The following is a 13,999-nucleotide window of genomic DNA, read 5'->3' on the forward strand; positions in this document are numbered from 1 at the left end:
AAGGTGGATGTGGTGGATTTGAATTCACAAACAAGCACTGTAATTGATGCATTGTGTTTGCAAGCCCATGAAGATTATGCTGAGCTGGGGGATTGGAAGAGAAGCAAACATGTCAAGATGTTCTATATGGCCAGCTAATGAACAGATGGAAAGGTAATGCCAGCTACTTCTGGCCAGGTACACAGGGATTCTAAGAGAGAGCTAGGCAAACATCAATATTGGATAGGAACAGAGAGAGACAGGCAATGGGGCAAGGCGGAACAGCAGAGAAGAGATGAGAAACTTCTTTACTGCACATACAGTGCAAAGAGTTCGTTGGATTCATGTGTCTTTCACAAATGCTGAGGAATCAACAGTGTTAAAAGCCCCGGTCTTCATAATTGCTAGAGAGTGGGAAAGGCCAAGATTTACTGTAGATTTGGCCTGGACCTACAGAGGGTATATGTGATGAGCGCATGACTCAAAAATAACAGATCTCTCCATAGCACTTGTTATTTTTCACTCCCTTCTACCATTTGCACTTAGAAGCACTTCTTGCTGCCCCAGTGGTGCTCACAGTAGCATTGGATTGAGCAGCACATAAGCTACTTGTATTCAAGAGTGACTATTTAGTTTGCTCCAGAATACATGTAATGATATTATCTTCATCCGTTCAGCAATGCTCAGACATGCACCTGTTTAGAACCATGCCATTTTTTTTGCTGGATAGTGAATGTACATGTTCTGGGACACTGCTAAGTTCCCACGACTACTTGCTGAACCCAGCACTAAAAATGATCAAGCTTTACCCACATCTCCATGTACGCTCTCCCTGGCCATTAATGAAGCATGTGGTTAATATTTTTCTATAGGGTCTATAACTGACGCAAACGCTGTTCAGGAGGAGATGCTGGGAAGTCAGCAGAAGCCAAGAAACCCCTTACCTGAGCTTGGGGGGAAGCTCTCCTGCCTTTTTGAGTGATTAAATCAAATCAATGGGGAGCCTACAGGAAAAAGCTTCTCTCCTCCATCTTGCAGTCTTGTGAATTGTAAAGAGACTTCCCCCTACTTTAAAACAACTTCCCCTCTTCCCAAATTCACATACACAGAGCTGGAATGAGGTAGGAGGAGTCATTCAAGCCTTGTTTTATTGCCATTGGTTAAATGTAGCCCAATTGGCTCCTCTAAACAGCCTGATTTCGTTAGCTTGCTGCACATCTCACAAAGCCATGAAGGAGTTAAACATTGCCTTGTTGCTATGGCACCCTCTCTCTTTAAAGGGGAAGAGAATAGCTAATTACACTGTTTGAGAAACTAAAGATGAAGCAAAAGAAAAGAGAAATAATGGAGCAGAGAAGCCTGGATTTGTGCTAGACCTGGCAGATGGACCAAAGGAGAATCTATGCTCATTAACATCCCTGATAGAGGTGAAGTACTTGCCCGGTGTTTGGGACATGTAACCAATGCTTCTTTCTGTTCCTCTTGGTCTCCTCCTTGAGCTGGAGGTGGCTAATCAGCAAACTTCCCTCAGCCAGGAAGAGACACCGTCAGTTGCTAGAGTTACCACCCCTCTTTCGCACTCCAGAGAGCCCTTAGCCTATGAGACTCTCTCCTTGGGTGGAGCTGAAATAGGTGGCAGCAAATAGCAGGTACATTCCAAGCACATAGGTCCTGGCTTATGCCTGCCTCTAGCCAAGGACATTTTAAATCTCTTGGGCAGCATTTGGTTGTTCTTCAGGACTTCTAATCCCATACTTACCCTCTCCCTTTGAGCCCTGGCACAGCAGATGCAGTTGGCATGAGAGAGACAGGACTGAAAATACTGCATGCAGTAACAGGTGGAAAAAATGTACCAGCTACTGTATGTGCATTTCACAGTGCTAGCTATGCATGGAGTTGGTACAGTCACAGCAATGATGCCGTAGCTCAAAGCTGGCAAGATTCCTGCTTCAGTAGAACTGGGGCTTTCTATTAGTAAATACCACCAATAAGACAATTGCAGCTAAGGCAAAATGAAGCAACAAAACCAACCTATAACAGCAATGACTTCAGACTCCTCCACTCAGCGCAGCTGGAGGAGCTGGCTGTTCTGCACCCCTCTCGCATAGCAGTGCTGGGCTCGGGCCTCTGGTGGGAACACCACACTTTGTAAGCTAGATGGGGAGAAGAGGTTCTCCACTTCCAGCTCCCAAATCTCTGTGTTTGGATAAAAGGGAGACGAGAAAAATCTGCCATTCATTGCAAGAGGGCCCCTTCCTAATGACAAGAGTGGCAGCACCTGGATTTGTCAAGAGCCACATATAGTAGCAGTGACAGGAGGAAAGCAGCAGTTGATAGAAGAATAATCCAAAATGCTTCCAGAAAGCCAGTAAACGTGGCCATCACTAAGACTAAAACATTTTAATTTATTAACTTTACAGACAAGGCTTCCTACTCAGAAAGTAAATACAGGCTTGCTTCAACCACTAGGCTAAAGACCAGGGTTGTGTCCATTCTCTAAGTTTCTCCTAGGAAAGGCTTCCAAGGAACACGTCCTGCCAAGATCCATCAAAGGCAAAATTCAAAACCAGTTCACAGTGCACCAAACTGATACTGTACACGGTGTCTCCCTTCCACTCCCCTCTCAGAGTCTTCGTGCCTTCCGAGGACGGCAGCCGTTGTGTGGAATTGGGGTATTGTCTGTGATGGAGATGACCTCCAAACCCCCCATGGTCAACCCCTTGATGGCAAACTGAAAGAGCAAGAGAGTGGACATTAGACCGCATGCTGCACCATTGCACAATCAGCACAGACTGGCAGAAAAGTGAAAGATCTTTGAGGAGGCAGTCTGGAACAGGGCAATCAACATCTCTTTGCAATAGTCTTAACAATCAGGAAGCCCTGTTTGGTCCCAGATGGTCCATTCCTCCTGGCTAGGGCAGGATTGTTTCTTACAATGTATTCTCCATTGATTTGCTACTCTAGTTTGAAGTGACGTAAGCAATTTGGCTTTCGCTCAGTCCCTTACACAAAATTATTCTAGTATCTCACCAGGAGGACTTTTTTTTCTTTTTTCTTTTTGCGATTAATGTTTTGGGGTGACAAAACAGTAAATTCCCTGCAGCCCCTCTGTCCTTCATAGCAATTTCAGAAAAGGTTAACAGGCATCATAATTCCATAGGCCTGAATAAAAAACCCTGCAGCCCTCAGAGAAAGGAACAAATAGATGAGGGCTCATGATGCCAGTGAAGAGGAATCTTAGGCACTTACCATACGCCCAGGGCCCAGACCTTTCACCACCACTCGCACATGGGACACACCCTTCCCGCAGGCTTTCTGTGGGGAGAAAAGTGCTTTCAGTGATGAGGGGCAGGCAGGTCAAAAGGTATCTATCGCTGCTAGTATCAATCTCTCTGGATTAATCCCTTTCATCCACTATCACAAGCTTCATCAGACAGAAAGAAAGAGAATCAAGGATGGTTCCGGGGAGATAAACATGGAGATCATATGGCCAAAGCCAGGGATTTGGGGAAGGATAGGAAATGCATGGCCAGGGACACATTCAGCACAACATTATGTACAAAGAGGAAAGGGGAGCGGAGAAGGGAAGCGGTCTTGGGTCATGAGTTGAGGCAGCAGATGATGTGTCCTTTTAAGGCTGGTAGGTGACCAAATTAGGGAGGGCCTAAAAGAACTTCAAATCAACAAATCTTACTGGTTTCTCCTAATGTGGCGCAGCACTGCCATCTAGTGAAGATCTCTAACCCTCCCTGAGGGTGCAGGTTAAAAGTTGTCTGGAGGTATGTTTACACTTAAAATGATATAGCCCCAGAACTTCAGGGCTTGTCTACACTTAAAACACTGCAGCTGCACTGAAGCACTTCAATGAAGACACTATCTACATCGACAGGAGGGCTTCCCCCGCTGGTGTCGGTACTCCACCTCCTCAGGAGGTTAGGTTGATTTAACTGCATTGTTCAGGGGTATGGATTTTTCACACTCCTTAGCAACGTAGTAATACAGACAATTTCCTAGTGTAGACCAGGCCTGACAGGAGGGGTTCTCCCACTGGTGTAGGTAATCTACCTCCCCGAGGCAGAAACTGGATTGACGGAAGAATTCTTCTGACAACTAGCACCCATCTATATCGGGAGTTCAAACGGCATAACTACATCTCTTGGGTGTGGATTTTTCACACTTGAGAACTATGCCAATGTAAATTCCCAGTATAGAATGGATACAGGATACAGGGATAGAGGCTAATTTCTGACACTGGCTGTTTGTGAGGGGTAACAATGCATCAGTGCACCTGTATTCTAAGAATCTGTCCCTGATGCATGAGATTAGTGCTGGAAATGGTTCTTATTCATCTAAACCAATCACAACACATTGTTCTTCCCACAATGGGAAAGAAAACTCCAGAGGCTAAAGGGTTAACTAGAGTGAGTTCTATCCAGTTCAGAATGGGGAAAATAGGTTTTCATTCTCATTGTGCCTCATTCTGCACTGCTGGAGTCCAAGACACAGGTAGTCTCATCTTCCCCCACGCATCATGCACAAACTTAGGTTCTTTTAGAAACACTTACACTAGACCCAGATATTAAAGTCTGTGTGCAACTGGTAACTACATGTGCTCATATTCTCAAAGTCTGACCATGCTCTTTTAGGAATGAAGGGTTGCCAGAATGGCTCAGGTCTTTGGTGTGGTATTCTGCCTCCAACAAAAGCTTATAGCTGAGACTTCACTGGGCCAACTGTGCAGTGCTGCTCATGGGATAATGCTCAACACAGCAATTCCTTCCTGCCCCTCACACCTGCTAGGTTTGTGCCTAGATTTCATTTCCCCTTATTTGGCTTTTGAAAATAAATGGTCCATGTTTTAAGTGAGACCATCTGAGCAAAAGCGGCTCTCAAGTCAGAGCCACAACTCTGCACAAGGTAACATGAATTTCTTACCCTTTTAAGCTATAACTGAAATGGAAGCTCTGTCTCTCACAACAGCAGCTGCCATTTTACCAATGAGCGACACTGCTTATGACAGCATCGATATGTGGAAGGGAAGTCACAGCTGAGTAACCGGTTTCCATCTGGGCTTAACAGTCAAATGAAATGTGCTGCTTAACATTCAGACCAATGGTTTAAACTACGACGCTGTCCAAACTGGAGCCAAAAAAGGATAGGAAGCAACTTACATTTCTTCATTACAGGCCACTAAAGCCACCACATGTGCATTTAAAGCTCTCATTTCACATACAGTTTATCCAGGTTGAGATGCTCACCATGCCCCCCTCTCAAAGGAAACAAGGGCAGCAATGTGTAAACGAGGTGTACTGCTCAGACACACAGGAATTGGCAGACTTTACTTCTCTCCTCCAACAGAAGATAGAAATGGGAGAAGGAGGCAGAACTTCAGAGCCCATCCACAAATGCATTCTGTTGGCAATCACTCCATTGCTAGCATTCCTCCTCTGAGCTCAGCAAGATTAGCCTCAACAAGCAGAATGACCAGACCAGACTCACCGCTGCTGCTGCGATGCCTGCAGTCTGTGCTGCAATGGCAGTGGCCTTCTTGGCATTTCTGAATCCTTCTGTGCCACAGGACGTACGGGCAAATGGCAAGTTGTCAGGACTGATGACCTGGATGTGGGTGCTGGGGATGAGAAAAAGGGGAGTAAGAAGCTATAAGAAAGTAATTCTCCCATCTTTTCTTGCTCGGATTATCTTCAAGGCCGTCCTGAGGGCCCCCCCGCCCCATACCTCAACACTACTTCACTCTAGGCCAGTGGTTCTCAACCAGGGGTATGCAGAGGTCTTCCAGAGGATACATCAACTCATCTAGGTATTTGCCTAGTTTTACAACAGGCTACATAAAAAGCACTAGCGAAGTCAGTACAAACTAAAATTTTATACAGACAATGACTTGTTTATACTGGTCTATAGATTATAAACTGAACTGTAAGTACAATATTTATATTCTAATTGATTTATTTTATAATTATATAGTAAAAATGAGAAAGTCAGCAATTTTTCAGTAATAGTGTGCTGACACTTTTGTATTTTTATGCCTGAGTGTGTGAGCAAGTAGTTTTTAAGTGAGGTGAAACTTGGGGGTACGCAAGAGAAATCAGACTCCTGAAAAGGGTACAGTAGTTTGGAAAGGTTGAGAGCCACTGCTCTAGGCAATGGTAGAAAGCTCTGCAGCAGCCCTGGTTTGTCTTAAGTGTCATGCTAGAGTGGCAGAATTAGAGTACACTGTCTTTTGAGGTAATGTACTCCTGCTAGAAATTGCTCAGATGGGGTTTCACCTTTCCAGACCCACTTTCCCACTACGTGAGTATGATTCACCACCTCTGCTTATTTTAAAATGTATAGAACACCTTTTTTAAGCTTCAGAGAGCTTTACAGAATTATAAATTATGTCTCATTAGGGGTCACCACTGAAATGCAGCCACCTCTGGTGAACAACATGGCAGCTGTTCAACAGCTGTACAGCAATACTGCAACAATGTAGGACAGGAAATGATAAGATTCCTGTATCCTGTTAAAACTGCCTGTGGAATTTAGGGGGGACAAGATATAATTACCCATACTGGAATTTGATCAAAACATGCGATCAACAGCCTTGCTCTTGTGAAAGGCACTATGAGTTAATGGCCTTGGTCTTGCATTTCCCATTACAGATGGCACCTCCAGCACTGCACTGAAGTACTGCTTCAGTACTGACTCATAAGAAAGTCTCCTGAGTAGCCAACACTACTTCCCAGACTTTTCCATAGAGGCCTCCCATCTAGCCAAGATCAGGGCCCAGTTGCTTAGCTTGTGTGTTCTCAGCATAAAGCAGTACTGCTGCAGGCCCTTTTACATGGGACCTGTACACCGAGAAGTTTGTGTCTTACTTGTTGTACGTAGCTTTGATGTGAGCTATTGGGATATCTTCATATTTTTTTCCACCCCAAGTTAAGGAACTTCCTTGTCCTGGTACTGGGGGGAAAAGGCTGAAAAGTAAAATAAGAGGAATCAAATACATGCAATATCACTAACACGCAATGGTAATTTTTAATACAGTTTTGGAATTTGGGAAAAATGTGGATCAAATGCTGCCAAACGAAGCTCAGAACTTCTTATATGAACTGTGTTTGTGATTGTTTCAAGTCACTTGTTTTCCTTACTTTCCTGAAAGATGCTTGAGGTGATTTACCCCCGATGAGAGACAAATGAAGAGACTTTACACCACAGCTTGGTTTGGAGCCATACAGGATGCCTCACCTGAAGTCACTCTTGCTTTTGTTTGCTGTTACCTCAGGTGCAACACTTTCTGTATTCTCCATTTGTCCCTGCAACCTCTGGGAACCTGTGTGTATGCCACGACACAAGGCAACATTGTAACCACTAGGTAAAAGAAGTGGGAGAAATAGATTAGGATTTCACAGCTACACAATAGTCTTTTACATTATCTTTTGCCACCCTCACATAAGACCTCCCATAGCATATTTTCGCACAGGAAACAACCAAAGCTATTTGCTGACTGCAGGACTAACTCAAGCAGTCATCACCACCCTCAGGGTTCCCCAGTCACCTTGATGAATCAAATAGTAACCACCCCAGGAACATCACTTTTTCAAAGGGACATTGTCAGGCCTCCACATTCCAGTTTTTTATCAAAACAAACAGTTGGGCAAAACTGAGGAGGCGTTTTCACAATAAAAATAAACTCAGACAACATGCTGGCAGTGCACAAGAAATGGACAGGGACTTGGCTAAATTCATTAGCCAGGATCTAGGGAGGAGCAAACGAACACTGAAATGAGCACTGTGAGGTATTCTGTATAATCCTTTTAGTAGCACAGAGGAGGGGATTTTAGGTGTCTGTCTAATTTCATTTGTATCTTGACAACATACATTCTGAAGAGGCACTTAACTAGGAGCAAGTTTGAAAATAAGACTGTTCATCAATAAAACAGTAGCCTTGCCAAATCATTTCCTGCCAAGCCTATGCTATACCCTAAGAGCCTGTACCTCAAGCCCTGGATTTCTCTATTGTGCCTAGATCCTGCACAAGGTCATCGGTTGACATGGAAACAGCATCAACAACATCACAGTATGACCTTGTTACAGGTAGAGTTGGGAAGGAGGGCGCTTGTTAAACACATGTAGCTTTAATAATTTAGCTAGTTGTACCCTACACAATCTCTTCCTACCCAGCAGAGCCCTTCCCGTGTGTATCAATCAGAGCTGTTGACTTCAGTAGCTACATACGTTTCATTAGTTGGAGAGTGAACAGGTTTCTATTGCACCTCATGCTTTGTCTATACAAGGGTGAACTGAGCTGCAATGACAGGGCCAAAAGGCTGTATATAGGAGCAGAACATGAAGACAGTGTGATTGCACTGGTATCCCTGGGGAACAGAATCTTTATTACTGATTACCATACCCAACCAGAGGGAGACTAGCCTGAGTCTGCAGGGCTGATGGCAAAACAAATGTTTTTATTTGCGCTCTGAGCAATCTGGCTCTGGAACCAAGAAAGATGAGAGCAGCAAACGAGCCCCACAGCGGAGTCACTGCTTGGAGCAGAGACATTCTGAATCCACAATGTAACCCAACGCGAAGTGCGGCTGCTGTCTGTAAACCATCCCCAGGGCATTGTGGGCAGCCCAGAGCTGGGACCTCAACGCCCTGACCACCTGCTTCTCGCAGCTCCCAACGCCCTGGCCGCCAGCCCGCTCCCCACTTCCCCTCCGCAACTCCCAGGCTGCCCGCTCCACCCGCAATTCCCAAGGCCCCGGCCGCCCGCTTCCGCCCCGCCCCGCAACTCCCAAGGCCCCGGCCGCCCGCTTCTCCCTCCCCGCAACTCCCAAGGCCCCAACCGCCCGCTTCCCCCCTGCCCCGCAACTCCCAAGGCCCCGGCCGCCCCGAGCGCAACTCCCAACCTGCTCCCCCACGTCCCTCGCAGAGCAGCGCCCTGGCCGCCCCCCGCCGATACCCCCATCTCCTCGTTACCCCAATCTGGCTCCTAAGAACCGCTGCCAGGCAACCACCAGCACCCGGGTCATGGCCCTTCCCCGCTGCCGTCCGACCCGCCCCAGAGCGAGGAGCCACTGGCCCAACCCGACAGGAGAGGGGAAAGGTCAGCGCCGTGCATTGTGGCCTATAGGAGGAAAGATGGCGGCGCCCGGATGGCTCGGTGGCGCGGTGCATTGTGGTCTCGAGGACAAATGATGGCGGCCCCCATGCAGCGGGCGTTGTACGGTAGCGCGGGGCGATGGAGGTGGGCGCTTGGCCCTCGTTGGGTGTGTGCCTCGGCCGCGCCCCGGTGGCGGCTCGTGGGTGCGCTGTGTCTGCAGAGGCTGCCTAGGATCACGCAGGCCCTGAGCCCGGAGGAGGAGGCGATGGCGCAGCTGGTGCACCAGGTAGCGGGGTTGGGGGGAGGCGACCCGCCTGGGGTACTTGTGGGGTGCAGTGGATGGGGGAGCGCAGGCAGCGGCGGGGCTGGATCCTGCTGTGCCTATCGGAGCCGCTCCTACCCCCGCGCAGCCCCTAGCACTGAAGCTGGTCCAGAGCTGTGCTGGCCACATGCTGTGTTTCCCCCCGAGGAGCCTGCTGGCTCCCCTTTTGTCAAGCGCAGGCGTGTCAGAGCTGCGGGAAAGCAGCTTGTTGTGCCTCTGGGCTGGGACCCACCTGGAGAAGTCCCCCATCTAAAATGCGAATAGCTTACAAAGCACAAAGTTAAAACCCGGGTTAAAATGCCCCTTTGTAACTGTACCGGGGCAAGACGCAGGCTGTGCCCCAGGAGCTTATGCACTTTGATGCAGGAGTTGTTGGGTGAGGTTCCATGCGCTGTGATGTGCACCCTAGATGATCAATCAGAGTGTCCCCTTCTTGCTTTAAGCACTAGCACTATGACTCTGCTTCCATGAGGAGTCAAGTATCAGAGGGGTAGCCGTGTTAGTCTGGATCCGTAAAAAGCAACAGAGAGTCCTATGGCACCTTTAAGACTAACAGATGTATTGGAGCATAAGCTTTCGTGGGTGAATACCCACTTCGTCAGACGCACTTCCATGAGGAGTGTTCTAGTGTATGGATGTTGTGGGGAGTGGCACACTACGGGTGTCCTTTGAGTCATGAGCTCCATGCCCCCGCATGTGCTAGTGGGCGATGGGATTCCACAAGTGGTGGGGGTGACTTGTTGGGAAGAGAACGCTCCTTTCTGAGGCAGTAATGACTCCAATGCCTGGCTGTAGTTCTAAAAGGTGATATCTGCTGGATGTCACACTGAGGCCATGTTATTGTGAAACTCTCCATTTTTGGATTTCCTGATTTATGTGCGTTTAGATTCCAGACTACAATATTGTGCTAACATATTTTTTGTAGTGAGCATATAGCTGTATTTATAGTGGGCTAGCATCTTCTTATGTCTTCAATATTGGATGTGTTCTCTGCACAGTGTAACTTTAACCTCCTGGGGTAGAGCTTATGCTCTGGGCAGAGAAGTTATTCTCCAGCACAAAGAAATCAACACAAGCCCTGTTTGTGGCGATAAAAAATTGCTTTATTCTCTCTGTGTGACCTAGGATAACAGCGCTGGTAACTGTGACCCATAGTGAGGCTCCTGATACTTGACAATTCTCTATGATGTCCTTTCCAGATAGAGGTGGAGAAAAGCAACTTTTCGGACCATGAGATCCGTCGCATGGCGGAAGAGGAGCAGCTACAGAAGAGGAAAGACAATATACATGATGAGGAAGCGGACTCTGTGCAAGCTACTGTGTTGGCCCAAGACCTGGAGGATGCCTGGGAACAGAAATTCCAACAGTTCAAAGCTGGCCCACGAATAACAGGTTCTGATCCAAGTTATCTCAGCTGAGCAAGAGAGGGATGGGGCCTCTCTGGTCTATCTGAACATGATTGACTTTGGTACAGTGGAGTGGAGGTGAGGCAGGGTGCTGAGCCCTCAGGAAGAGGGAGCTTCCATGGGACTCCCTTGACCCCTTTCAGCTATTATAGGATGAGTTATCTGGTCTGTGAAAGGAGCTGTATTTTGTTCCTTTATCCCCTCTCAAAGTTTCTGTGAGAAAAGTATGGAGACTGGTTATTCTGTCCTTATCAGAAAAACCATGACCAGACTGACTCCCAGTTGTAGTTCACAAGAGCACACAATATTAGTGTTGTAATTATGTAGGTCCTACATAAACGTTGACTCTTAGTTATTAGGCACTAAGTTGAACTAGAGACTTAAACTACTTGTTTTAAATGGTCTTTTTTTAAAAGAAGAGCATCTCAAGTGCAATCCTGCTTTCACTTTTATGAGACATGAGTGAAAATCAATGGATTCCATCCAGATCCGCAGGTGACACCTATTCTGTTGTATATAGGTTCTTATACTTTGCTCGACACCATAGTATCTGAGGGCCTTCCAGTAGTGCATTAAGTAACATGACTAACATCCATCATATGCTGTTTGTTCTCTCATCTCCCCCCCAGCGGGAGAAGCATGTGTAGTGGAGTGTTTTGAGAACATAAGGACAGCCATTCTGGATCAGAACAATGGTGGTTCTAATCCAGTATCCTGTCTTCTGACATTGGCCAGTGCCAGATGCTTCAGAGGGAATGAACAGAACAGTGCAATTTTGAGTGTTCTATACCCTTTTGGGTAGTCCCAGCCTCTGGCAGCTGGAGGTTTAGGGGTACCCGGAGCATGGGGTTGCGTCCCTGACCATCTTGGCAGATAGGTTGATGGACCTGTCCTCCATGAATTTATCTAATTTTTTTTTAACACCATTATACTTTTGGCCTTCACAACATCTCATGGCAATGAGTTCCATAGGTTGACTGTGCACTGTGTGAAGAAGTGCTTCCTTTATTATTATTATTATTTTGTTTTTAAAGCTGCCTGCCTATTAATTTTGTCCAGTGACCCTATAGTCCTTGTTATGTGAAGGGGTAAATAACACTTCCTTATTCACTTTCCCTACACCATTCATGATTTTATAAACCTCTATCATATCCTCCCTTAGCTGTCTCTTTTCTAAGATGAACAGTCCCAGTCTTTTTAATTTCTGCTTGTATGGAAGTTACATTACCCCTAATAATTTTTGTTGCTCTTCTCTCTACCTTTTCCATTTCTAATATATCTTTTTTTGAGGTGGGGTGACCAGAACTGAATGGAGTATTCAAGGTCTAGATCAGTGTTTCCCAAACTTGGGACGCCGCTTGTGTAGGGAAAGCTCCTGGTGGGTTGGGCCGGTTTGTTTACCTGCCGCGTCCGCAGGCCTGGCCAATCGCGACTCCCACTGGCCGCGGTTCGCTGCTCCAGGCCGATGGGAGCTGCTGGAAGCAGCGGCCAGTATGTCCCTCAGCCCGCGCCATTTCCAGCAGCTCCCATTGGCCTGGAGCCGCGATCGGCCGGACCTGCGGACGTGGCAGGTAAACAAACCGGCCCGGCCCGCCAGGGGCTTTCCCTACACAAGTGGCGTCCCAAGTTTGGGAAACACTGGTCTAGATGTACCATGGGTTTATATAGTGGCATTATGATATTTTCTGTTTTATCTATCTCTTTCTTAATGGTTCCTAACACAGTTAACTTTTTTGACTGCCACTGCATATTGAGCAGATGTCTTGTTTTGGTAGGTTTTTTTTTTTTTTTTAAATAAATATACCTATGACTATGGGCCTATGTTAGAAAAGGCAATGTCAAAGAAATGTGCCTTGCACTTGGAGTGGAAAGTAGTGAGGTTTGTGATGTTTCTTATTTCTTGGGGGAGTTTATTCCACTCTCCCAAGAAATAAGAAGCATTTGTACCTAGAAGCATCACTCGGAATTGTTCCATGTGTCCTTGTTGTCAGGGGTCTGAGAGAGAGGAAGGCTTGGGCTCTGACGAGCTAGGTACTGGCTGACCCCATCCCACTTGGAGACTATCTATCTCTAGAATCTGTTCTCTCTTGGCAGATGCTGATAAGCGCAATGACCGGACATCTTTGAACAGGAAGCTGGATCGGAACCTGATGCTTCTGGTCAAAGAGAAAGTTGGCAACCAAGAGTTGTGGCTCCTGCCTCAAGCAGAGTGGCAGGCTGGAGAGACATTGCGAAGCACGGCAGAGAGAGCCTTGGCGACTCTCTCAGGTAAGTCATCTGCTGCCACCCCTTCCTGTCCCCATTGCTTTCTCTGGTGTATTGTCTGCTCATACTTGCGTTATATGAGCATACGAGCCCATTATACTCCATTGGGATTGGCTAGAGAAAGGACATGTAGCAGCAGAGGGGGTGGGTTGCACCCAATGGGGTCTTTGAGGAGAGTTGTGTCTGGGTAAAGTTGATGGGAAGCCCAGGGTATTGCCCATTTCAGGGGGAGTTGCTCTACGTTCCAGCTCAGCTGATAGTGTACTGACTCTGTACGGGGGGCGCTAGGTGCCCAAGGCTATGTCTACACTTATGGTGGCATGGAGAGTACAGGTACCACACATGCAGCTGCAGTGAAAGGGAGGCTGCGTCCACACTTATCGCTGCAATAAGTAGCTAGGCACCACAGAGAGAGACTTTGGCAGCGGGACACTGCAGCTGCTAAAAAATAGCAGCGTAGACAGGGGAGGTGCTGCTTAGTATGTAGAGAGCCTGTGTAGAGTGTATACCCGGGGAGTTCAGGCATGTAGGGCACTCTACTCACCAAAGCCATGCCTCACCATCTACCCTGCCATTTATAGTGTCTGTGTGTGTGTGTGTGTGTGTGCAGTGCCTGTACTCTGCACACCAGCGTAAGTGTACACATACCCTAAGAGTAAGACTCTGTTGTTGCTGGTAGCTGCAGCGAGCTGGCCCGATGATTTCTTCAATGTGGCTTTAGGGTCTGCAATGTTTCAGCCCCAGGGACTGGCTCCTGAATGGTATCTAGTGCTGTTGTGGGGGGAAAGGGCTTCTGTCTCCACCCCACACAGCCCATTAGCAGCCTTTCTTGGCACGAAAAGCTTATCCCAGGGTTTCTCAAACAGGGGTCGCCGCTTGTGTAGGGAAAGCCCCTGGCGGGCCGGGCCGGTTTGTTTACCTGCC

The 13,999-nt window shown here is 47.3% G+C and overlaps 2 protein-coding genes across 2 annotated transcripts in view; one reads left to right on the plus strand and one right to left on the minus strand.

The window, feature by feature from the left end:
* Positions 1 to 2,364: 2,364 nt before the first annotated feature.
* On the minus strand, positions 2,365 to 9,061 carry MRPS11 (mitochondrial ribosomal protein S11). The gene is made up of 6 exons (XM_024207221.2): positions 8,959 to 9,061; positions 7,225 to 7,347; positions 6,855 to 6,953; positions 5,479 to 5,608; positions 3,229 to 3,294; positions 2,365 to 2,710 (listed from the first exon to the last, which is right to left on the minus strand). Exons 1-6 carry the CDS (start codon positions 9,009 to 9,011, stop codon positions 2,603 to 2,605), a joined length of 579 nt encoding a protein of 192 aa, XP_024062989.1. The 5' UTR covers positions 9,012 to 9,061; the 3' UTR covers positions 2,365 to 2,602.
* A 94-nt stretch (positions 9,062 to 9,155) lies between these two features.
* The window catches only part of MRPL46 (mitochondrial ribosomal protein L46), a 6,209-nt gene continuing 1,365 nt past the window's right edge, over positions 9,156 to 13,999 (plus strand). The window contains exons 1-3 of the mRNA XM_026648557.1: positions 9,156 to 9,368; positions 10,604 to 10,796; positions 12,905 to 13,078. Of these exons, the coding sequence (XP_026504342.1) occupies positions 9,174 to 9,368; positions 10,604 to 10,796; positions 12,905 to 13,078 (562 nt within the window). The 5' untranslated portion in view covers positions 9,156 to 9,173. The remainder of the gene's footprint in view (positions 9,369 to 10,603; positions 10,797 to 12,904; positions 13,079 to 13,999) is intronic.

The sequence above is a fragment of the Terrapene carolina genome, unplaced genomic scaffold (genome assembly GCF_002925995.2).
Source record: "Terrapene carolina triunguis isolate 2854851 unplaced genomic scaffold, T_m_triunguis-2.0 Scaffold67, whole genome shotgun sequence".
Classification (NCBI taxonomy): Eukaryota; Metazoa; Chordata; order Testudines; family Emydidae; genus Terrapene; species Terrapene triunguis.

Coding starts and splice junctions, on each gene's coding strand:
- MRPS11 (XM_024207221.2), bottom strand. CDS start 9,011: ATGACCCGGGTGCTGGTGGTTGCCTGGCAGCGGTTCTTAGGAGCCAGA. Junction 7,348..8,958: donor TTCTTAGGAGCCAGATTGGG/GTAACGAGGAGA, acceptor TCTTTTACCTAG/TGGTTACAATGTTGCCTTGT. Junction 2,711..3,228: donor GTCTGGGCCCTGGGCGTATG/GTAAGTGCCTAA, acceptor TTGCTCTTTCAG/TTTGCCATCAAGGGGTTGAC.